Consider the following 25,878-nt stretch of genomic DNA (forward strand, 5'->3'; position numbering starts at 1 on the left):
TTTTGTAGTTCTAGCATTGAGAACCTTTTGTTTGTCATTCAACACAGCTTATTTTAGCAGTTATCATTTGGTACATAATGATTTGTTATTTTGCCCTTTTATTTCCCAAAGACATTTTAAGAGTTAAATAGATCTTTATAATTTAATCTATAAAGCCCTTTGAGACACTCAAATATAGACCTTACTTAAAACTGTTCTAATCTGCACTGTTTTTCTATCTGTCACACATACATTTATGGCTCAAAGAAGTAAATTCTTCCTTATTTCTAGAATTAGTTTATGAGTTTATCTTTTGTTGGTATGATTCGCTTGTATGGGTACAGCTGTCCTATGCCAAGAATGCCAAGAGTTGAGTTTAATTAGGTAACAAGTAGAAACTTTTATTTATTTATTTTTTAGATTTTATTTATTTATTTGTCAGAGAGAGAGAGCACAAGCAGGGGGAGCTGCAGGCAGAGGGAGAAGCAGGCTTCCCGCAGACCAGCGTGATCATTTCAAACTGTTGTTCAGTGACTTCTAAACTTACTTTTAGTGTTTTTTCTGCTAAACTTTAGACTTTCTGATTTTCAAAAAGGAAACCAGATTGTAAATTTGAATATAAACAAAACAAAAAGTTAAATGGTTCTGATTGTATGCAGCAAAATTGGTACCTGGTGAACATGCTTTTATGAACTTACAGAATATGTATTTACAAAAGAACAATGCCTTGAACTCCTCTCTTTCAATCTAAGTAACATTCTTTGGTGGGGTTTTTTTGGTTTTTTTGGAAGAGGGGGAGGGGTAGCAGGTGAGGGAGAGAGAATCTTAAGCAGGCTCCACCCCCAGCACGGAGATGGAAGCTGGGCTCAATCTCAGGACCCTGAGATCATGACTTGAGCTGAAATCAAGAGTCACACGTTTAACCGACTGAGCTACCCTGGGGCCCCAATCTAAGTAACATTCTTAACTTTATTTCTATCTACTTTTATACATTTTCTCCAAGTCCTTTTTTTGGAAAAAAAATATTTTAAAGCTTCAATCTGTGACTCTTATTGTTTCCCATTTCAGGAATCTGTTTTTCTAATTAGAGATCTTAGCTAATTGTCCTAAAGTCAGCTACTCTAAAATCTCATTAATCTCCATGTTTAAAAGTCCACAAAAAAAGCCTAAGCAAAATGAGGTTGTCAAAGTTGTAAAACAGCAGTATCCATCTACACTGCATCTTCATCATTAATAAAAATCTAAAGTAAGGAAGTGAAGGTAGCATTTCTTTAAAGTGGATTCAATATTTGGGACACTTTTTTCTATTTCTGGAATATCTCTGAAATGTAAATAGACCAACCACTAACCCATATTCTGATAGCTTGGGATCACAGATGTTTCTAAACTTTGAAACAAAGTACATTTTTCCCCTTTTAATTGTGAAAGTGCAGTGCTGGACTTCTGCTTTTTAAAGTGGGTCAGAGGGGATAGATACTCTGGTTTTTTGCTATTGATGTATGGCACCATGAGTAAACCCAGCATTAGAATCTTGTATTGCTATCATTCATTGAAAGGCTAAATGTCCCAGAAATTTGACTTTTTTTTTTTTTTTTTCACGGATCTCTTGGCTGGAGTCAAAGTGGGCTTTTTATAAAAGCACTTGAGTGGGAACCTGGTATGGAACATGTCAAGTGAAGGTCCCTGCTATTTCTCTACCTCCCGATTTTCCTGGGTCAGCTTACTTCCCCAAGTAACCCAAGACCGTTCTAAGTTAGAAGAGAGAGCTCTTGGGTGTTCTAAAGCTACAGGACCCACAGGGCAAAAATGCATCCAGATCACAGCAAGGCTGAAGGTCAGGAAGACTGGCTGGCTCTTTCCACACTCCAGCATAAACCTAGGGCAACCTCCCTATGCTCTTGAAACAAAAGGTCGTTAGTAAATAAACATCTGTTGGCTGACTAATTCGACATCAGTGTAAAATAATTGTGTCAATCTGTTCCCTCTCCGTGTTAAATTATATCTGATTTGTAGAATGAAAGGGGGCCCAGTACTGCTCATTCCAAGCTCCTTTGCCCTGTGAGGTCTGTTAACTCTGGACGTGGGTCAAGTTCAAAGGTTCCTTCCCTCTGTTCTGCCGGCCAGCTTCCAACCACACTGCTGGTTTCTGAGAAATATCTGATAAGCAATGCTTTAGGCAGGTGCTCACACCATATCCCTCCCTGGGGCCTCACTGCCCGGTCTCTGCCGGCTCTTGTTAATGTGGGTCACCCTGGACAGGGCAGAGGCCTCAAGTACAACTTTACCTATTCCTCAGAGGTACAGGGCACAGCGCCCCACCCCCGTCCTAAGGGTGGAGGGAGGATGGAATGGGAAATCAGAACTTCTTTGTTCCTCTCCTGGTGTGCTCTCAACAGTGACCAAATGCGTATTCTTTCATTATTCTTAGCCCAAATAGAACCTTCTTTTTCCTCCAGGCAGGGAAGGAAATGCCCCTGAACTCCCTGCTTGAAATCTGAGTGGCCAACACTCCTTGCTACCCCATGGCCCTGATTTGCCCCCTCACTTTCTGAACTTGATCCAATCTTGCTATCACCCACACCTGGTCACCAAGGGCTCACAGGCCCTCTGTATATTGAACAGCAGGATGGGGTGGTGCCTGCTGTCCATTCCCCCCCCCCCCGCTAGTTTCCACTAAATTTTTTAAGTTGCCTTTCATTCTAAATTTGGTTTGATTTTTCTGCTATCATTAATGAATGTCTTCAGATATCATTTTTTCAAATAACTACTTGTTGCTTCTTAAAAATTAGGAACAACTTCAGGCGTACAAGAGTATACCTAATATAAAACACTCCCACATCCAGGTACCACCATGCAGTTTTAGAAATAACAAATGTTAGAGTTGAAGTCCCTCTGGACCTCTGCCTAATCACCTCTTCTTCCATTTCTCTTCAGAGGTAACAGCTATACTGATTTTGTTGATAGTCATTCTCATGTATGTTTTTATACTTCAGTTACACATGGATGTATATATAAATGATACATTCTATATTTTGGGGATTTTTGAAATTTTATAGAAATGATTTGACTCTGGGAAATTTCTGCTGTTGGCTTTTTTCACTTCATATTATGTTTTTAGATTCAGTCATGTTGATACCTGTGACTCTTGTTCACTGCTCCTGGATATCCCCTGTATACCAAGGTATTCTCCCACTGGGGGACATTCCCATTGTTGCTAGTGTTTTGCTCTAGACCTTTAAAGAGCAGGCCTCCCCCAGGGAGACATGGACATTCTTATACACATCTCTTTGGAAGGCCTGATCTTTAAATGCCAAGTTTGATTTTTGACCCCTTTTTGAATTAGTCTTTGTGAATCTGAATAAGTTGCTGTATCTCCCTGGGCCTCAGTTTGCTTAGGCACAGAGGGAGAACTGAACTAAATAATCTCTAAGGTTCTTTCCAAGCCTAGAATTCTGTGATTCCTTTCCAGCTTGCTTCTCTCCCTCCTTATAATGTATAGTGTGTATCAGTTATGAGCAACTGCTTAGCATGAGAATCAATTCAGAAAAAAAAAATCTGTGTGTGTATGTAGTTAAATTCAAAATGAAAATGACTTTGAGTCCCTTGGGAATGTTTTCTTACAATGTAGATTTCCTGTTCTATTGATTAGATAAATATTAATAACAAAACTGGCACTGCTTTAAAGCCATTAGAAAGTTAATGTTGGGGCTTATTCTAGTAAACATGGAAGCAGTGTTGGAGTCTTGTCTCCTGAGCGTGGATGTTGGGCTGTGTTACCAGCTGGGCAGGCTGCATGAAGCCTGGTGGCTGCTGGATTGCTTATGAGTTGGGATGACTCAGGGTCGTCATTTTGAACATGAGTTATCGTATTATGTGTTGCCAAGAAATGATGCTTTCTAAATGACTGTTGAAATATGAAGGGCTTTTTTTTTTTTTTTACCCTAAGCGTAATGCCCTTCAGAAGCTATGTTTTTGAGATTGTATAGTCTTTTTAAATGAAAGAAAAAAAAAAAAGTTGCTCCCTTCCTGCCAGAATGAGCTGTAGTTCTTGCTGCTGTTGATATGACAGCCTGCTCCTTCTTTGCAGCCTCTAATCATCTGAGCCTAGGGCACAGGCCAGCGCTTTGGAACTGTAGTCTCAGGGACTCTCGGGCAGTGAAGATCACAGTTTAGCGCAGAGATGTCATGGCAACTACATGGGTTGCTCATTGTCTTTTTTTTCCTTCATATTTTCTGTTTGTAGCTGAACACTAGATCAAATACTAGAGTTATTATCAAACTTGGTAACTTACACGTCATGGTAGTAGTGATAGCTGTTATGATTTGTCCATTTCATATAGCTATGAATATAACATTTTACTAATTGATAGATTGGAGTGTTATTCTAACAGATACTATGATCAATTCAACAGCTTTTCCATTCTCCAATTTTTAGCAGTCCTGTGGGTCAGGAAAGTGACCCAGCTCCAGGGATGGGTCTTGATCAATCTAAGTTTAGGGATGAGTTTAGATTAACCCAATCTTGGTGACTGCCCATGGCCGTGATTGGTTCCGGAACTCAGCATTAGCCCCTAGAACATGACATTTCGTGGTTATAATTCTAGAAATGAAACATGAAGGAAAGGTCGCTGGAGGCTTTGGGGAAACATTTCCTCCCTTTGAAGTGAGAGGCACAGGAAGATGATCTCTTTTCTTCTCAGTATTGCTGTTGTGGTCAGGAACCGTTATCAGTCAGGGGATGAAATTGATACTCCCAAGGGGACAGAGCCAAAGGAGGTCCAGAGAAATGAGCCAGAACTACTGGATTGAGCCATCCCTGAACCTCAGCTCATCACTGCGCTTATTATATGAGTCAACAAATTACCTTAAGCTAGTTTGATTTGAGGTTTCTATTATTTGCAGCAGAGAGCATCCTAATTGATATAATTACATTACTGTATTATGACTGGTTATTCTAATTCTGGAGTAGTCTCAGGAAGTTATCTTCTCTTTAAATTTTAAAGTGAATGTTAATCCACCATATAGTCTACTGCTGTTATTGCCAAACTAGTTGTAATGTAACGATCTTGATTTTCATATTGTAATAGATTTCTTAGCATCCTTACTATTGTTACTGTAGTACACTAAGAAAACTTTGAACTTCCAAGGTGTTCTTAGTTCTCCCCACATTTAGTAGAATGTAACCTTTACTTACTTGCAAAGAGTATTTAACCTTTTATTATCTACTGTATACATGTTTCTGTATGCAATCTAACTAGAAAAGAGAGGATGGACCCTTTGCTTGATTTGAGAGCAATTCAGAGCAATGTGTTAACAAAACCAAATAACACAGGATTAAGCCAGGACTTGCCATGTCAGGGATGGACATGGCCAAGGAGAGAGCTGAGGGAGGACGGGGGTGGGGGAGGGCCCATGGGTGGAGTGGCATCCTCGGGGAAGGCTGCCACGTGAGGTGGCCATGCACATGCAAGGGGAGGAGGTGTGGGGCAGGTGGAGAGAGGCTCTGAGGGTGGCAGGGTCAGGAGAGCAGTGCCTCCGAGAGGCTGTATTGCCAGGCAGAGGAAGTTGGACCCATAGCTTCTTAAATAGTGAAGTGTTATTACCACAGAGATGGTTAACACGGCACGCAGGGGAGCTAGACCAGGGAGAGAGGTTGGCACTGAGTCCTGGGAAGCTGTTACCATACTTCATGCGTCAGGTGACAAGAGCTGTAGGATAATAGCGTCTGAGTATGTAGCAACCTTACGTCGATATGGAATTTCAGAGTTCCCAAAGCACATTCAAACACGTTATCTAATTTATCTAATTACGTCCCCTCACCCTTTTTTATGGATGAAGATACAGAGGTTCAGAGCAGTTAAGAACCTCCCAAAAGTTGTCAATTACAGAACCCAACCTACAGTCTATAGGTCTTTGGACTTTCAGGTCTAGTACTTTTCAGTAATAATATAAGCGACATTTTCCATTATTAGTGAAATTCTAGTTGTGCTAATTTGACTCGGCTCTGTGCATTTGTCTATCAGCTGGCTCCTGACAGCAGTGTAAACAAAAGCTAAACACCACTGCTCCTAACTCCTCTAAACACTGAACACCTCTGAATAGTGAAAAGATGGTGAAGTATCACAGATAAAGGTAGGACCTCCTCAAATTACAGAAAGGTGATTCTTCTGACAAATACAAAAAACAAAAGGCGGGGTGCGGAGAAAGTTTCCTAAATGTTTTAAATGAATGGAAAGTGCCTGAGACTTTAGGGAGCCTCCAAGTGGCAGCCTTTTTGGGTGCTCTCAATATTTATATGTAGAAACATTGTAGTAACATAGCTATTGAAGGCTTTTCTCCCCCAAGAATAACTGCATTTAATGTTTAAGTCAATTTAGCGGATACGTAATTGACACGTTTTCATGAAATGTCATGGAAACCGCTTTTAAGGGGTTCTGAACAGAATGCGAAAGAATAGAAAAATAAAAGCTGAGTGGTCAGATGATAAAGATTTAGCAAATTACATCCAGATTGTATTCATTAACTTGTCCCTTCAGAGAGTAGCAGCCTATTCCTGATAAGTGTAGAGCATTCTGATATTTGTCAAGGACTTTGTGGTTCTTTGTAATTGAAATTGCTAAATAAGTTTTGAACTACCAAAGTGCCGGGGTTGGGGGGGGGGGTTGGAACTGGTGAGGGAGTGTTGGACTTTTAACTGCCAGGGCCCCCAAACAACTTTCACGTGGTACCTGTCTGGCCCACTTGAGTGCTACTTACAGGTTAGAATCACCTAGAGAGCTTTTAAAATTACCAGTGCACAGATCCTAGCCTTGACCAACTAAGTCAGAATCTCAGAGTTTGAGGAAGGGAGCAGACCTAGTCATAAGGAGTTTTTTAAAGTTCTCCAGGTAATCCTAAAGTTCAGCTAGGGCTAAAAAGCTTATTCTAGCTATTTTGGCTCCAGCCAGTAAGCTGCAAGAAACATTTATTAAAATGTACATACGAGGGGCGCCTGGGTGGCTCAGATGGTTGGGCGTCTGCCTTCAGCTCAGGTCATGATCCCAGGGTCCTGGGATCCAGCCCCATGTCCGGCTCCTGGCTCGGCGGGGAGCCTGCTTCTCCCTCTCCCTCTTTCCTCTTCCCCCTGCTCATGCTCTCTCTCTCTCTCTGTATCTCTGTGTCTCGAATGAATAAATAAAATCTTTTTTAAAAAATGAACATACGATACTTGCTAACTGTATAAAATAAATATGTAGGTTTTCCCATCCCTGAGCTCAAATAGGCAGGTTTGGGAGCTTAGGGTTTTGTTTTTCTCCTTAGCCAGTTGCAGATCCTAAAGAACACATGGCAGGAGATGGAGGAAGACATTCTAAAGAGGTCCCATGGTGTTTTTTTAGGGAAGGATGGGGCAGGAAGGGTAGGAATCATTGTTTATATGTGTTTCAGGAAGCAGAAAATATGGCATGTTCCAAGTCTATCTAAATTATGTAACTTTGAGGGATGTGATCCATTTGGATCAAAATAATGAGGCATATAATACATTGCATTTAACATGTGTGGGAATTCTTTGCAGAGTAATTAGCATTCCTTTCTTCAGCCTGTATTCAGAGGAAACATACCATTCACACCCTCTCTGTGTTCACATTTTCCAGTGCGTTGGAGAGCTTTTTTTTTTTCAATAGAAATCTTTGTCCTTTTCCTAATAAGACTTGAATTATATTTGGAGAAATTCAGCATTTCTTTTTCTTTTTTCTGGCAGGAATTGATTTTAAAATCAGAACGATAGAACTAGATGGAAAGAAAATTAAGCTTCAGATATGGTAAGTAAAAAAAAAAAATTATACACAGTTTCTTCCTTTATCGGGAATTGAAAGTGGGAATTAAAATGTGAACTGTGGTAAGTTAGAGGTAGCTTGTGATAGCTAAAACATCTTTTCTTTACCAGAACCAAGGGAAGTGATTAAGTATTCAAAGGTATCTCCACCAAGAATGGGAAGGTAAGGAATGATCTTACAGCTGGAAGAGATCTGAGAATTCATTCTTCCCAGACACTAATTTTGTAGGGAAGGAAAGAAAAACTAAAGAGTGTATACGCTTTTTCATTGTAGTTGTTGCAGCCTTGAAATCAGGTAAGGCAAAAGTAGTCCCATGGTAGGAACCCTGAGCGGGTTCTTCTATGGAAGTACTAGATCTAGGTTCTAGGTTCTGCCTCTCAACTGAGGGCCTGGGCCAGTTGCTTCCCTTCTTAGGGTCTGTTTTTCCTCAATGGTAAATTGGTTGGTGAGCCTAAAGACATCTGAGTTCTCCTCCAGATCTAACACTTTATCATTTGTTTTCATGTTTCTTCTCTTCAAATAAAAAAAAAAAATGAGGACCACCAAACCGATCTAATTGTGTGATGATGACAGCCGTAGACAAAGCTTAGAAATTTAGAGATTACGAAGCAGGCAGGGCAAAATAGTAAAGTAATGTATATCAGCTTTTCTCTTAGGCTGTTTTTCTTCTTTAAATCTCAGAACCAGGACAGAACTAGAGCATCATATTGAGATCCACTGGTCCTTCTTTTACAGAGGAAGAACTTAGAACTTAGAGTGGTTAAGTCCATCTGAGGGCATCTCTCTGGGTCAGTGATAAAGCTGAGACAACTCCCCAAATCTGGAGCAATGTGTCAGCTTTATATATTAGCCTAGTGTAGTGGGTCCCAGTGTATTCATTGGAAAACATGGTGAATGCTACCACAGGTTGCCCTTTTCAAAAATCTATTCATATTTTGTAAGAAGCCAAATTTTTTTTTTTTAAGATTTTATTTATTTATTTGACAGAGAGAGAGAGACAGCGAGAGCAGGAACTCAAGCAGGGGGAGTGGGAGAGAGAGGAGCAGGCTTCCTGCCGAGGAGGGAGCCTGATGTGGGGGCTCGATCCCAGGACCCTGGGATCATGACCTGAGCCGAAGGCAGACGCTTAACGACTGAGCCACCCAGGTGCCCCAAGAGGCCAAATATTTTAAAGATATTAAAAAAAATTTAAGGGAGAAGCAAAGAGAATTTCTGACTCTGTGCTGAACAGTCCTGACCATAGCAGTAAGAAGCGTTTCTAGGAGCCTCTGGGCAGTCAGCTAGCAGTCAGCTAATTTAGAACTTAATATAACATCAGAGCACTATTTATCAATACTCTCAGCAGCAAAATAAGACTCCATTTAGGCTTCACAACCTGTATTTAGTATGGCAGGGGTTCTCCTCTATCCTCCCTGCAGAGCTGGTTCTAAATCAAGTAGTGTGTTAGACCAAAATATGGTTAGTTGGCTCAAAGATGCTTGGCTTCTGTTTTCCCCATGATGTGTTTGCCATATACCAAACAAGTGCCCTGGGCATCTAATCCTGATCAGTGAGAGAATGGCAGGATAAGATGACTGTGGTGGGAAGCCTGGCCCTGCCCTCAACAGCTGAGACCTAGGAGGCTTGAGGGTCATTCCAGGGGCTTAGCTATTTAATGGTCCAGTGGCAGACCATAGCCCAGCTGAGCCTATTGTCTCTTCTGCAGAGTGAGGATGAGTGTCCTACCACTACACCGGGCTGTGGTGGGCATCACTTGAGCACAGACTAACGTATTTTGTAGGGTATATATAAATATTAAGGTATATTATTAATGTTTTTAATTTTCTCTATTTCCCTTGGGCCTCCATCTCTTGTTTAGGTTGGTGTGCATTAGACTTCTAGTGTATTTCCACAAATGCCTCTTTCTCCCCTGCAATTAAATTGTACAATTTAGTTTGCCTTAGCAGCACAGGGAGTGCATTAGTTCTGGTGGTATGTGGCAAATTTAGAAATACTGACTTACCCAGATATCAAGGAAATTTGACTCCCTTTATAGGGATTGCTTCAATCAGTGTAATGAGAAATTCTTGAATTTTTCAGAATGGATTTTAAGAGAATGCCATCAGCCAAAAAGCAAGAATACATGAAAGTGCATGTAATTTTGAGGTGTTGTTCATATTTTAAAGTCTTTGGAAACATTGTCAACCATTATGTTTGAAACTCCAGGCTCCCATTCAATCCCAGGCTCTGTAGCTGACGAAGTTCTTGAGGAGATCCATTTTAAATGGTGTGCTCTGCTGAGCAGAATTCACACAATAGTAAGTCCAGCCCAACAGCTTGCTTTGTACAGAAATCAGACTTTCAGTCAAGAGAGCAAAATGCCTTAATCATGAGGCATTTATAAAAAGGATTATAACTACTTGCAGGGGTCCAAGAATTTAGAACTATTCTCTATTCTCTCCCACGTGTGTTTGACTAATAGAATATGCCAGTTCCTAGCAGGGCCATGTATTTTCTCGTTGCTGCTTTTATCATCAAGGTCCAAGTTTCCCACCAAAGTCATCGTGAGCTCCTGACAGGCCCCTGTGGCCGCCTCCGCCTCCAGCTCACAGACGCATGGCAGGCTCCCTTTGCGTCTCATTCCCCTTTCCCTTGAAACCACTGCCTTTGTGAGCCGCCCAGGATTCTCTCCACAGTTTAAGGTCTCTCCTCAGTGATGCTGGTGATAACTTTTAAAACCACTCTCTCCTTTGTTTCAAATTTTAGGGACACAGCAGGTCAGGAAAGATTTCGAACCATCACAACGGCATACTACAGAGGAGCCATGGTGAGTGTGTTTTAGGGTTTTGTAACTCTTCAGGTGAAAGTAAAACATGAATATTCATTTGTCAGGTTTCTAGGATCCAAGCTAGAGTCTAGTACAATGGGGGAGATAGGTTTTGGAATGTGAAAACAAGACATTTAAAGGGTTTTTCTATGTTGTGTTTAGTAACTGCATGCTTTGACATTGGTCTTTTGTAATATCCGTGAGGTAATTAGCTTATAGACATTTTGGAACTCCTCCACACTTTCTGAGCAATTGTATATCTTAGTGAAAGCTGGGAGACCAATTAAAGACAATGACAGTAATTCAGGTAAAGGCTAATAGACAAGAATATGAACAAGGCCGTGCATGGGAGTTGTGGGGTCAGAATCGGGAGATACTGTGGTTGTCGGGCCTACAGGACTTAGTGACTCCCTGGCTGTGAGGAGGTAACTCCCAGGGGTCTGCTTGGGCTGGCTGGCAGGGTTGTATTGCCCTTTATCAAAACAAGAGTACAAGGAGGAAGACAAGATTTGGAGGGGACGAAGGCAACCTTGTGTTTTACTTAGTTGAGTTTTTGGTGACCACACGGGACATTTGGGAGCTGATACCGGGTCATTGGTCTCCAAAGCACATCTGACCCTATCTCTCTTTTTGGCTTCACCTTGTGCCCTTCTCCCGTTGGATCTGTGCACTCTTACCACGCTGACTCTTTCAGTCCAGTGGGTTCTGGGCCGTTCTGGTCAGCAGGATACTTAAAACATTTCTGCTCTGTGCCAGGCTGAGAGCTGTGGGCACTGTGGGCTTTCCCTCTTCACCCCAGCCTCAACCCCATGGCCCAGTTCAAGTCTACTCAGACCTCAGGTCTTGGCTTTAATGTCATTTTTTCAGGGAAGCCTTCCCTGACTGCCCCATCCCCTCAGCCAGATTAGATCCCCATTTGTACTCAAAACTCCCCATACTTCTTCATAGCAGTTGTCAAAGTTATAACTAAGTGTATAATTATTGGTTTATTGTTTTCTTTGCTAGCTGTCCATGAGAGGAAGGGGCCTTGTCTAACTTGTCCACGGCTGGTAGCACAAAGTATAGTCTCAGGCACATGGTGGGTGCTCACTAAATATTTGTTGAATGGACAGACAGATGGCTAGGTCTAGCACTTAATACAGGAGTACGGTCTGGTGATACAGATTTTGGAATAGTTAGCATACAAGTGTCAGTTGATACATTTAGGAGATAGACCTTTTAGAAATACCAGACATGAGGGTCTTTAAAAATACGATGACAATCAGTGCCTTTCATTAAACCTGTATAATATTAAGTTTCTGCGATTTATGTAGACAGTGGCATTTTGATCAGCCCATATAAGAAAAAATGATTTTATTTTTTTAAGGATAAAAAAATAATTTTAAAGCAGTATGGTTACGATCTTAGTATAGGAGTAAGAAGCAAGACATTTCTACTTGCAATAATAAAATACACAACGGAAGTGATTATCTCTCTCATCACTATCTCTGTTTTAACTTAAACACACCTTTAGCTTCATTTGGTGCTGATTCTTACCATGTGCAGTCAGGTAGAAGGGTGTATCACCTTTACCATAATCACTAATTCATTAAAGGTTAACAGTAAAAAAAACTATTTACATGGTGAGACAGTGGAAGAATTTATCTATTTTTCCTTCTTTGTACTTTAAAATTTTTATTACAAGTCCCTTTTAATTAAAAAGACAAAATAAAGGACAAACAAAAGGTTGGGTTTTGGAGGGTGGGAATATGCTGACATTATATTCTATAACTTTAAATATATGACTTACTAAATAAAGATTTTTCTTACAGGGAATTATGCTGGTCTATGACATCACAAATGAAAAGTCCTTCGACAATATTAAAAATTGGATAAGAAACATTGAAGAGGTATGTATGGAAAGAGAATGATGATACTAGAGAGGAGTCCTGCTGGGTGCTTGCAGAGGGCTCCTTCTGTCTCTGGAAGAGGCAGCTGAGCCGCTGAGAAGTAGGCCAGGGGCAGGTCAGGCCCCCTCACTCTGAGGAGCATGGACGGAGTGATCTCTGGTGCCTCTGTCAGACGGGGAGCTACACACAGAGGAGCAGTCTCACTGAATTTAAAACTTGGGCTGGATCTTGAAAATAATTTAATCAAGTCCCCATTTTACGCATGAGAAAACTGAGGCCGGAAAGAAGAGACTTGCTTGTGCTCCTCTAGCTTTAACATCTGACTTACAGCTTCTTGCTTTCTGACTGGCAAAGGTCTCTCTCTATTCCAGCAACTTCTCATTTTTCCTTTCTAACATTTTCTCCATTGTAGATAGTTGAAATTTGGTTTAATTCCAGATTGACTAGTATTAAGATTTTTTTTTAATGTCTTTGATATTTCAGAAAGAAATCTTTTTTTTTTTTTAAGATTTTATTTATTTATTTGACAGAGAGGGAACACAAACAGGGGGAATGGGAGAGGGAGAAGCAGGCTTCCCGCGGAGCAGGGAGCCCGATGCTGGGCTCGATCCCAGGACCCTGGGATCATGACCTGAGCCAAAGGCAGACGCTTAACGACTGAGCCACCCAGGTGGCCTAAGAAATCTGACTTTAAAATCATTTTGTACACATTTATATTAACCTACATGATTTCATGTTTTAAGTAGCTCAGAATCCAGAATACCTTCCTCATTGGCTCACTCAGTACTGTTTTTTCCTTCTTTGACCCAAACTAATCTTTGGAAGTTTTACTTCTGTTTGTTCGTGTACAAAAAAAGCCATGAGAATGACTGCAAGCCTTTGGGAAAAAGTTTGCATAGGCTCTTATGCAAACTTTTCCCTCCTCCCATCTTTTAAATTTTTCCCTGCATCAAGCCTTGTGTTGAGCAAAAGATTATTTGTCTTATTATTAAATTTATGGATATGTTTCTGACAGGTTAGGATTTGTCTATTGAATAACTGTGTTTTGCTCAGGCTGTTTTTATAACATATTATTTTCTCCCTGCAGCATGCCTCTTCAGATGTTGAAAGAATGATCCTGGGTAACAAATGTGATATGAATGACAAAAGACAAGTGTCAAAAGAAAGAGGAGAGAAGGTAAATTTGAACTGAATGCATGAAGATGGGAATCTATTCACACTAAGCATTTATTTTCTTAGTATTACTTAATTAATTGACTTCAGTTTGAAAAATATCTGTATTTTAATCCTTTAAAAAAAACAACAAAGAGATGTAATCCATACTTGCTTGAATGGTGTGAATTAGTATTCGGGATCCAGCTCCATATACTGTGTAGTCATGACTCATTCCTGAAGAATTTGCTGTTTTCTGGGAGATACAAATTAGTCCTTTTTCAGATTCCTGCAGCTTAGAGTTCATGCTATTTCATCCATATCTGTGTGAAAATGCCTAGTTATAAAGGTCAAGTAAATCATTCTCTTCAAATAAAAGTAATCGGATAGGTGAAGTTTAAACAGTAATCATATTCCAATTCATTATTTTTTTCTTAAGAATATTTTATACCATATTAGATTTAGGTCATTATGGATAAACTGCTTGTAACTCATCAAGCTGTGGATGTCATTTATAGGCTTTTCTCTATTTTGTATCCTGCAAAAAAAGCAAGAGTTTATTACATGTACATATTTACTTCTGTGACATTTTCTAAATTAACTTAGAGGCTTCAGTTTTTAAGTCTTGGAATTTTGCTTTAGCCTTTTTTTAGTGATGCATACAAAATGTGTTTTGTTTTTAAATCTGACTGCAAACTTTTTTCCCCTAAGAACATTCATTTAATCTTGTTATTTTAAATAAACTGGGAGCTTTTTGGGAGTAGATGGAAATAGAAACCAAATAAAAATGAAAGCAGTGAGTACTTGGCATTTTAAGCTTTCATTCTTTTATGTACCAATTTATTAAAAAATAATGAAAAGTCAGTATAGTAACTGTTGGAGAGTTGTACTTTGGGAGCAGGTGAAAGGGGTCAGTGAATTCCAAATTAATGGTAGGAGCGAGTATCTGTCTCACGATTTTTCTTGTAAGTATATTAGAGAACTAAAGTATAATAGAAAAAAAAAGAATAACTTAAGTCATGTTTTGAGTGGAAGTGCTGCCGTTCTACTTATGATGATTAAGTTAGATGTCTACATTTCAAACACAGAAGAAAGCAAAGAAATTTGAGAACCACAGAGTGAGTTCTCAACTAGATCCTCTACCTTCGGGACTATGAACAACCTAGAAAATGGAAATGCTTTATATGTTGAAGCAACTTGAATGGAATTTAAATGTTTCTGTTTGCCTTTCAGTTAGCAATTGACTATGGGATTAAATTCTTGGAGACAAGTGCAAAATCCAGTACAAACGTAGAAGAGGTAAGAAAGATGTTCGGTGACCTATTCTAGGGAGCATTAGAGCTTAGCTGCCTGTGTTCAAGCAGCTCTCCAAGACTTGTCATTTTCTTAGTGAATGCCTTCTGTGAGCTCCACCTCCATTTTGTGAACTTTCGTGCTTCTGACTTTTATGCAGACCCAGGTTCTTGAATTTCTAGCACCCAGCCCCCACGTGGGCTATATGAGATTGCTCAATTAAGATTCACTGAGCAGAAGGTAGAAGTTCCATTCAAGTTCAGCTTTGCCCTTTGTTCAGGAAGCCAGAACTCCTGCACTTGCCGACCAAAGCACAGTGTTTTCTGCTCATTTATCATGGTTCATGTCATCCTATGGTAGCTTGTAGCAGGAGAATCTTAATTCCTTTCATGTCTGTACTCTCTCAAGAGAGAATTAAACTGATTATTGAACAGATTCCCTTAGATTAAACATGATACATTGTAACACAACAGCATTTAGTAGAAATAAATGTGTTTATCAGAGAGTAGTTTTAATAAATTTTCAGTAAGTGAATTATTAAAGACAACCAAATCATCTAAAGTCTTCTAAGAATAGATTTTCTTTACCAAGGGCAGAGTTGTTGATAATATTTTCTTTTTTAAAAACATTTTTTAGGGACTCCTGGGTGGCTTAGTTGGTTAAGGGTCTGCCTTTGGCTCAGGTCATGATTGCAGGGTCCTGGGATCGAGTCCTGCATTGGGCTCCTTCTGCTTGTGCGTGTACTCTCCCTCCCTCCCCCGCTCTCTCTTTGATAAATAAATAAATAAATAAATAAATAAATAAATAAATAAAATATTTTTTAAACTGGTTGTAAAAATGATGCATGTGTGGGGGTGCTTGGGTGGCTCAGATGGTTAAGTGTCTCCCTTTGGCTCAGGTCATGATCCCAGGGTCCTGGGATCGAGCCCTGCATCGGACTCCTGGCTCAGTGGGAAGCCTGCTTCTCCCTCTCCCTCTGCCTCTCCCCCTGCTCATGCTCTTTCTCTCTCTCTCTCTCTGTATCTCTGTGTCTCAAATGAATAAATAAAATCTTTTTTAGAAAATGATACATGTGTGTTAATACATAATCATTCAGTAAACAGTAATATTGATGGTTTTGTAGACATTTAATTTCTTAGGCTACCACCATTCACCATAACATTATGGCTAAAAAATCAAGATTTAAATGACTTTATTGGTTAGGGGACACCGATCAGAACTTTTTCTTTGTTTTCAATAACTAATTTTTTCAGGTTGGCTAATGGGTGTTAGGAAACAGGAAGCTTCTGTTGATTTATTTACACAGTCATAGAAGAGCAGAAAAATGCTTCCTTTTGCTTTACCCACAAGAGGATTTCCTTCCATCAGAAAGAGGGGAGCCTCTTAAGTAGAAACAGGAGAAAATTTGTGCACTGAAATGACCCAGGTAGGGTCGCTCCCACAAAGTGAACCCATACCCTGGCTTAATGGAGCAGGTTTAAGCCTCTGTTCATGGCTACACCCCGATTGAATCTGTGGCTCACAGAGAGCTTTGAGTTATGGAAGTACAGAGCTGGGAGTTGCCCGAGCTGCTTATTCTGACCAGGTATTCGGCAGAAATTAGCAGTTTTCCCAAAACTTTAATTTAGCGTAGTTAGCTTTTCATAAAAGCTGGGATGGGCTTCTTTAGAAACAGATTCACAGATGACCAGTGTTGACAGTGCAACATTGATAATAAGTGATGATGGTGATTATCATGTTGTCTCTATTCAACTTGATTGGACATAATCCTTCTGCCTAACATCTTTGGGGGGCATCAGAAGTCGTTGGGAACAAAGAGACTGACAATTGTGTGTTTAGCATGGAGACAACTGAAGACTTTTTTTTTTTAAGATTTTATTTATTTGACAGAGCACACAGTGAGACACAGCAAGAGAGGGAACACAAGCAGGGGGAGTGGGAGAGGGAGAAGCAGGCTTCCCGTGGAGCAGGGACCCCGACCTGGGGCTCGATCCCAGGATCCTGAGATCCTGACCTGAGCTGAAGGCAGATGCTTAACGACTGAGCCACCCAGGCACCCCCCGAAGACTCTTTAAAAAAAAGAGTCTTGGCTCTGTAGAGGGGGACCTGGCTGGGTCAGTCAGTGGAGCACACAACTCTTGATCTTGGGGTTGTGAGTTCAAGCCCCATGTTGGCTATAGAGATTACTTAAAAATAAAATCTTAAAAAAAAAAAAGTCTTGGTTCTGTAGAAACAAAGTAGAGATGATAGGTTTAAAAAATGTTTTGTTGGGTCAAGACACCTAGGCACAAAATGTCACTGAGATCAGATTTGTCCTTCTATTTGAGCTAATTTCCACAGTGGGGAATTTAGCTGAGCTAAGACATAGAAGATGAAAAAACTCTCAGGTACAAGAGTGAAAGTATTTTGAAAGAGAAGAGATTGGGGATAAAAGGTAGAGATTTTTGTGAAAACAGATTCTAGAGCTCTAGAGTAATACATAATTATTCATCCAGTTATTAAACAGGTATTCAGCATATCCAAGATAAGACACTGTGCTCTGCTCTGAGGACCTGGGGTGACCTAGAACCTCTGCGCCCCCCCCCCAGGTGCTTTTGGTGTACTGAGGAAGCTACCTATAACTCAAGAGTGTCACATTAGGAATTTGTGCCAGAGATTATGTGCAGAAAATATTTGATGAATGAATGAATGATGTTTTTTAAAATTTTTACTTCTTTATTTTAGAGAGGGAAAGAGTGTGCATGCGTGAGCAGGGGGAGGAGGAGAGGGAGATAATCTCCAGCAGATCCCGCACTGAGCGCAGAGCCTGACCCGCGGCTCAGTCCCCCAACCCCAAGATCACGACCCAATCTGAAACCAAGAGTCGGATGCTCAACCAACTGAGCCATCCAGGCGCCCCGTGAATGACAGTTTTATAATACTGGAAAGTGTTTATGATATCATTGAAAAATAAGATAAAATACTCAAGTGTATACTACGATTACAGTTATGTTCTTTTCTCAATTAAAAAGTGTCAAATAATGTTTTATAATGAAATAATGAAAAATTCTACATTTCTATTTTAAAATATAGACATATATTAATAATTTTTTTGGTTTACCTTTAGGCATTTTTTACACTTGCACGAGATATAATGACAAAACTCAACAGAAAAATGGTTTGTATCACTTACAATTTTTATTTTCATTATGCTATTTGTTAAATTTGTTCTATTTTTGCTGTTTATTTATTTGAATAAAAAGGATAGGCCTGATTATAACATATTCACATTGACTCATTTTTTTCCTGACTCACGTATTCACCTGGTTGAATTTTGATTCTTACTTCTGTTTCTTCAAGTTTCTTACTTCTGTACTGCGGCTGCTTCCGTTCTTTCATCTGACTCTGTAGGTGGTCTTTAATGGAATTCTGACCAGAATAATTAAAATAATAATGGCACAAATTTAATTTTTGCCATAAAATTATCTAGTTTAGTTTTAATGTGACAGATATTTATCTCTATATATAATTGTGATCATAAAGTTGCTAAATTCGCTTAAATTAGAAATGATGTCAGTGATGAATCATTAGGCCCACCTGGAAAGTTTGTTTTCACCAGAATCCTGAATATAATTTTAGACCTTACATTAGCAACTGTTCTTACCTCTGGTAAGAGGATTGCCTATATCAGTATCTTAACATTGTTGCCATCATTACCCTTGAAACTTTCCACTCCATTGGCTGTAATTTCTCTGAACTGGAAATAGGAGCTTCCCATCTAATACATTATTAATATAAAAGGTGCTATCCTAAAAAATATGTTTCTCATTTTAATCCACCATTTCCAAAGATACAGATGACATCAGAGCCTGACGAGTTCCCTTTCTAATAAAATACTCTACTGAATACTTATTTGTGGTGTGGTTTGATATTTGTATGTTTAGATAATTGGAATCAAACCATGAAACTTTTACTTCCTTGGTAACTTCATCTGCTCTTTTTTAGAATGACAGCAATTCATCAGGGTCGGGGGGACCAGTGAAAATAACAGAGAACCGATCAAAGAAGACCAGTTTCTTCCGTTGTTCGCTACTTTGATGAACTCTTTCTGAGAGACTGCAGCACACCTAAAGGACCCTTTCCTGCTTCTCTGAAAGCACAGGTCAGCCAGCCTCAGAGTCACACCGCCCGGCTGCCGCTGAGAGCACCACTGAACCTCGACTTCTCCACACAGAAGGCCACGTGCATTCCAGCCTCATGGCCTATCAAGATAACAGGCTCTTTTTTTCAAACATGGAAGCAATGAAGTGGAGACATACGGAGGACTTAACTTGTTTTTCCTTGGTTTGTCCCAGAAGCTGCTACCTTTTCTTTTTCACTTTGCACATCAGTGTTAGCCTGTCCCTGCTACACCACAGTTTCAGACTCATATTTGCACACTTATGCCTCATGAATTCGAGACAAATTTGTGCGCTTGGGATGTTTGAAAAAAGTAAAACATTTAAAGCAGAGGTTAACATACTAAAAAGATATGGTCTGGGTCATGTGGCCAGATGTTATTGCATTGATAGAATTTTTTAAGGGCTCTAATTTGTGATTTCCTTAAATAAGAATCGCTAAATTCTGATAAAAGTGATCTTAAAAATTCATTAAAAAATGTCCATCTTTTCGTCAGAGGCCACAATTCCTTTATTTCTTCGGATTGTTTAGAGTTTTGTTTCATTCCTGACCTTTTTGCTGGAGAGTTTGGGTAGCTGAATAAGTCACTTTTTCAATTGATTACCTCTCTCTGATCAATAGAAGCTACATTTGGAAATCACCTTAATCTTGCATTTCCTGGGGTTTGTATTTACTATTCTTGCCTATGTATGACCTATTGTAACCATGCCGTTATCAAAAACAACATATTTGAACATTGTTGTCTGTTTCTAATTGTGAACTTCTTGAGCTGAAATTTTACATAGGCAGAAAGATGTACCATTTAAGTCTTATTTTAGCATCTTATTGTGGTTCTGTCACATCAGCAATGTAATAGATGCAGTGTATTTTTTCTTAAGTTCACTCTCCAGCTTGCTGGCTTTATTTGTAATACCCAGTCCCTACTGTGATCCCTGTCTGCAAGAGTCAACAAGTATTAGATTTAGATTTTTGTCTGTAGAAAGCTTACCTATAGGGAGAGAGATTAACTTGTTGATATAAATGTAATAGAGATAGCTCTTGGTAATGGTGAACAGAATGATTTTTTGTTCTGTTTTTTTATTTGGACTTTTTTCTTTTTTTTTTTTTGAACAAAGGTAATCAGACCTAGTGCAGCCTCTAGGTAAAGTCTTGCCTTTTCGTTAGAGAAAATAGGAGCAAGGTTTCCATTTTAAAACAGCTGTTGTTGAATGCGTAGGACCCAGTTCCATCTGTTCAGGTTTGTGTTCTAGAACTCGGTCCAGGCATTTGGGCCAAAGCCAACCAAAAGCTTAGCTGCCTTTCTCACCAGACACTGGTACTGGTTATACCTTTTGTAGATGAAACCTTCACATAAGGAAAAAAAAAAGCTGTTTAGCGTTAACTTATGTGCCAAATTCAGATCATCATGTTGTTGTTATTCTAGCCTTCAGTGTCGTAATACGGAAGGGAGTAATGAATAGGTGATTAGGGAAATGAATTCTGTCAATAATTATTCTTCCTGTTAGGCCTTTTTTGTTTCGTGAAGGTTACCATCATGCTTGATAGTTGAGAGTGAAGATGAAAATGGAAATGGATTGCTTGTTACCACAGAGCATCCTGCATCAGATTAAGACGTAGCATTAGAATGCTTGGACCAGTCAAACGTTTACTACTTGTTTGAAAACTTATGTACAGTTTAGCAGCAGCAAATATACCAGAACGATTTCTGATGGATACACTAAACTTAATGTTGACAAATTTCAGCCTTCTTGATTTTTTTTTTTTTTTTTGTACTTACCTCTAGGCCTACAGGCACCTGTTGGCGTCCCCGTATAATCAGTAGTTGCTTGATTGAAAGTTGGTTGTACATCTACCATTTTAAAATTAGATACATTTTTGGAAAGAAAAAAATAATTTCTTAGAAACAGCTTGTATTTACTAATTTTCTGAAAAAGATCCAAGCAGTTACGCTTTCTGAATGGTAACGAAGTACTTTCTAAAAGGCAAGTGCTATGACACCATGTATGAATGTAATTCTCCTAGTAATTTACCTCTGACTATTTGGTGTCTTAACACTTTGGTTTCTTTCTCAGGGGTTGTCTGCAAACCAAAACTGACATATTCTGTGGTTAGCTTTTTTTTTTTTTTTTTAAACACATTGCTTTGCTTTTGTTTCATTCCTTCTCTCTTCCTTTGTCTTATGTGAGTTAATAATTAGTCTCCGTGAACTTCCCTTTGAAAGAGCCTGTAAAAGTTAGATGAGTCTAAAAGTGCTCTTTGAAGTAGCAGCAATTTGGGGGTATATGCTCTGTTATATAGAAAAAAATCATCCTTGCTATTTTCTTACATTTAGCTTTGCTAAATTGTATATAATTTGAGCTAAGACCATAGGAAATTCACTTTCTGCATGGTAAAATGACCCAATAAATATTCCACTTTGCTTAATAATGTACATATAGTGCATTATTTTTTCTATTTGTAGATGAATTTAGTGACAGATAATTGTCTGTTCCCTGCTGAAACTGAAGAAATCTAGTTTTGTGTGAACATGTTTGTGGTCTTATGGATAAGGTACATGAAGACTTTCGCAGCAGTATTCGTGGTTCAGTTGGCTGCACTTTATTATCAGTGTGCTAATTTTTTGACAATGATTGGACTAGACCTTTTCACCTAGAGTCTGAGGATATCAGACACTGAAAATGTGCTGTAACTCAGTAGCATGTAAACCAGTTGATTGTAAAACGTTTCACTGGGAATTTATTTTAGCTATGTTTTACTTCATACAGATTATGAGAAAATAATCCACCTGTGCATTGGTTAGGAGGTGCCGCAGGGTTTCTTACTATTTACATGAACATTTTGTGCAGTCTTTGTTATAAATGTTCAGAAGACTATACTCTTTACTTTGAAGGACTATTTTTTAATTATACCTCATTTAGCTAACTAGTATTCTAATACCTGGTAGAAAACTGGTGAGCCAGCCTTTAAGCATCCAACACCATTTAGATTATATGTTTTGTTTTGGACTAAAGACATCATTGGAAAAGTAGGAGATAGTTTACTCTAGACTAGAACATACATGTCATATCCACTAGTGCAAACAAGGTATGATCTCCCTGTCTCCATTAAGCAATTTAGCTGTGCAATATAGATGAACGTTTGCAGAAATTTCTAAGAGATTATAACTCCATTTTACAGATTCTGAATGCTAAGAATCTGTATTAAGACTTATAAAGTTTTTCCTGTGAACAGTAAGTGATGCATTTAAGCAGATTTTTTTTTCTAGTTCATGACTTAGCTTTCTTTATAAATTTAGTACTTAATCTTTAAAGATGAGCTTCTAAGCTTCAAATTTTAAAGCAGCATTTCATTATGTTGGTTTCCTTATCTCAGATTTTAAGCACTCATTTCTGCTGTCAGGTTTTTTAGAATTTTTCTTTTAAGAGAAAGGACATTCCTTTTTCCCTTCTTGTTATATCCAAAGAAGGGAGGGAAATGGAATGTCCAAAAAAAAAAAAAAATGAAATTCCTTGTCCTAGAGGGAATATGCCAATAAAATTTTTAATCCCAACACAATTTTACAGAGAATCAGTCTTTTTTTTTTTTTAAGATTAATAAAATTAATGGGAGTCCTGTTCAGTATGAAAAAATCCTAAATGACTGAAATTTACAGAAGTGAAAATCAGCAAACAATTATTTTAGGGATATTTTCAAATTTTACTTCGTTTTTTGAAATGCTTGTGCCATATGTGATTGCGTTTCTTATTGCCAAGAACTAATAGAACTTCTTGTTTCATTTTCTTACCTTTTTAAAAATGTGAACTTAATTATTATAATTCATTCCTACAGCCTTACAGATGGGTTTTATTTTGTTTGTGGCTGACACTGCAGTTCCTTCAGGGCAAAATGCCATAAACTATTTGACTAAAATCATGCCCCTAATGGGAAATACCTAGTTTTTCCATAGAATTATCCTTCTGTGTAGGTTTCAGCGTATTTTATTTTTGCTTCAACAGCTTAATGTGAAAAGTTCCTGCAGATAAAGTGAACCTGTCATGTGGTTAATCTTGTTTAAGCCAATTCATTAACTGTATACTGCTACTGATGCTGTGGTTTGTTTTGTTTTGTTTTTTAAATGGATTTTATTCCAGGTGAACTTTTTTTTACAATAATGTTCGTCTAAAATAAAAACTACATAATGAAAATGCTCATGACTCTGAAATGAATCGCACATTTAAAAAATGTTTCTTCAGATTTGCTAAGTGTATGAGTCAAACCGCGGTAGGCTTGAGATACTTTAGAAACTTAATCTGACTTGGAATTGTTTAAAGACTCAGAAAAATGGCTGGATCTCCTGCTCATACCTGTTCAGAATACATTGAGCTGATTCTGTTACAGAACTGCAGCCTTAAATTGATCGTCCTTCCCTTCTTAGTCCTCCCAAGTTTAGTTTCTGTTGTTTGGTTTTTTACTTCCAAACACCACAGATTGAGGCCCCAGCTCTGTTGCTGTTCTCCCACAATGCTTGTGCATGTTCCCGGTCGTAGCCTTTTGCGTTCATCCCACCACCATTTTGAACCTTCACTGTTCTCAAGCTTCCCACTTCTCTCCCTCTACTCTTGGTAGACAGGTCTTTCACCTCCTGCCTCTCAGAGAAAAGCACCAGTCAAAAACAAGGTTCTTAGCCATCTCTTTTTCCCTAATCCATAGCCTACCATGGGCCGGCACCCAACGCCACCCTCATCCTCACTCCTTCCTTTTGGGGCAGAGGCATCCCTTCTCTTCTATGCCTTTCTCACCACGGCCTCTTCTCTGCACTCAACCTCCCACCTCTGCCCTCCAGAGAACTCGCAGCTCTTTCTCTTCCACCTTCACACTCTTATCCCATGTTACACCCGTCCCCTCAGCATCTAAGCACCCATAATGCTCCAGCTGTTGGCCTTGTGTCTCTCTCACCTATTGCCCTTTTTCCTCTTCTTCCTGTTGTAGCTAAGCTTCTTCAAAGAGTTGCCTACAGTTACCATCTTCACTTTTTCGTTTTTCGTTTATTCCTCAGCCTACTCCAGTTTGGCTTCCCCTCCAGGCCCTTCACTGACATTGGGCTTACAATGGCCTAGTTGCTCAAGTAGCAGACAATTTTCAGTCCTTATCTTGGTTAACCTCTTGGCGGCATTTGACCAGTATATCTCTTCCTCCCAGAAGTGTTCTCTTAGCTTCTGTGACAGTATTCTCCTGATTCTCCACTTTTCTAAAAATAATTTCATCCTTTTTCAAGACTCTTAAATGCTCATAACTTCTGTGATCAGCTGAATAATGGCCCCCAAGCATGTTCGTGTCCTAATCCCTGGAACCTATGAACATTGTTCTACATAGCAAAAGGAACTTCACGGATGTGGTCAAGTTAAGGCTCTTGAAAGGGAGGATTGTCCTGGATTATCAGAGCAGAGGATATGTAATCCCAAGGGTCTTTATGGGAGGGACACAGGAGGACTTGGAATCAGAAGGAAACCAAGGGATGACAGAAAGGGAGAAAAGGTGTGATCATGCAGGCCTGTGAGCCAAGGAATGTAAGTAGCCTCTGAGATCTGGAAAAGGAAAGAGAAGAGACTCTCCTAAAGCCTCCAGAAGGAACCAGCCTGGCCCTGACACTTTGGCTTTAGACTGGTAAAACTCATTTCATAATTCTGCCCTCCAGAACTCAGAATAAATTTGTGTTGCTTTAAGCCACTAAATTTGTGATTATTTGTTACAGCAACAATAGGAAACTAATACAGCTTTCAAGTTTGTATCTCTAGCCCCACCCTCTTTGCAGACAGGAAGACTTGCAAGTTGATCTGCTTATTGGACATCTCCCCTCAGATCTGCTACAGGTACGTCAAACAACATGTCTGAAACTCAAACTCAGCTTACCATCTTTCCTGCTCCCCAGCAGTTCCCACCAACAGCCCTTAAACCCAGGAGGAGAAAGCTGTTCTCTCTCCTCTTTTCTCCCTCATGATAGATAGCACGATCATCTACCTAGATCCACACACAGTTCACCAGCCTCCAAGTCTTCTAGATCAAACACCTTAAGCTCTTCCTCATCCATCCACTTGTCCATTGTTTCTGCCCGTGTGTTCAGGCCTCATCTTTTGCCTAGATCTCTGCAACCTCTCCTAACCCGTTGCCCAGTCCCTACTCTTAGTTTCCTCCAAGCCATTTTCACAGTGCTGACAGGAATCTTCTGTCACTGTCAAATTTAATTCTTCAGTGGTACCTCATAACCTTGGGGTAGAAGCTAAACTTTTTAGCCTGGCAAATAAAGAGCTTTACCACTGCATCTTTCTCTCCAGCCTTGGATCTTGTCGTAGCCTAACTCACACCCATTTTGAACATCACCAGTAATTGCAGTTTCCCGAACACACCATGCTTTCTCATTCCTTTGCTTATGCTGCTCCTTTTACTGACTTCCTTTTTCTGGCTAACTCTTCCTTATCTTTCAAGACTCAGTAAGGGTTTCTCTGGGAAGACTTTGGGCACAACCCATCCAGGTTAGGAGCCCCCTCCTGTGTATGCCCAGAGTATCAGTGCTCTGGATTCGAACTGTCTGTTTATTCTCTTCCCTCTAGACTCTAAGCTCCTGTAAGTGCAGGAACCATGTCTTTAGCTTTTGTATCCATAGGATCCAGTAAGGAGCCTGGCACATAGTTAGAGTTTAATAAGCGTTGGAAGAGAATCAGTGAACTTCAGCAATCATCAAAATTAACATGTTGTTGAAGAAAGCTAAGTCATTTCGGAGCTGTTTTGTTTTCCATCTACTTCTTAATTG

General features: G+C 39.4%; 1 protein-coding gene across 2 annotated transcripts in view; it reads left to right on the plus strand.

The window, feature by feature from the left end:
* RAB8B (RAB8B, member RAS oncogene family) overlaps positions 1 to 23,277 on the plus strand; it is a 57,691-nt gene extending 34,414 nt beyond the window's left edge. For both annotated transcript variants that reach the window (XM_081831236.1, XM_081831237.1), the window contains 7 exons: positions 7,718 to 7,778; positions 10,539 to 10,599; positions 12,411 to 12,488; positions 13,576 to 13,665; positions 14,874 to 14,939; positions 18,040 to 18,090; positions 18,918 to 23,277. In XM_081831236.1, the coding sequence (XP_081687362.1) occupies positions 7,718 to 7,778; positions 10,539 to 10,599; positions 12,411 to 12,488; positions 13,576 to 13,665; positions 14,874 to 14,939; positions 18,040 to 18,090; positions 18,918 to 19,010 (500 nt within the window). In that variant the 3' untranslated portion in view covers positions 19,011 to 23,277. The remainder of the gene's footprint in view (positions 1 to 7,717; positions 7,779 to 10,538; positions 10,600 to 12,410; positions 12,489 to 13,575; positions 13,666 to 14,873; positions 14,940 to 18,039; positions 18,091 to 18,917) is intronic.
* The last annotated feature ends 2,601 nt before the right edge of the window (positions 23,278 to 25,878 follow it).

The sequence above is a fragment of the Leptonychotes weddellii genome, chromosome 9, assembly GCF_054177405.1.
Source record: "Leptonychotes weddellii isolate Sample4059 chromosome 9, ASM5417740v2, whole genome shotgun sequence".
Classification (NCBI taxonomy): domain Eukaryota; kingdom Metazoa; phylum Chordata; class Mammalia; order Carnivora; family Phocidae; genus Leptonychotes; species Leptonychotes weddellii.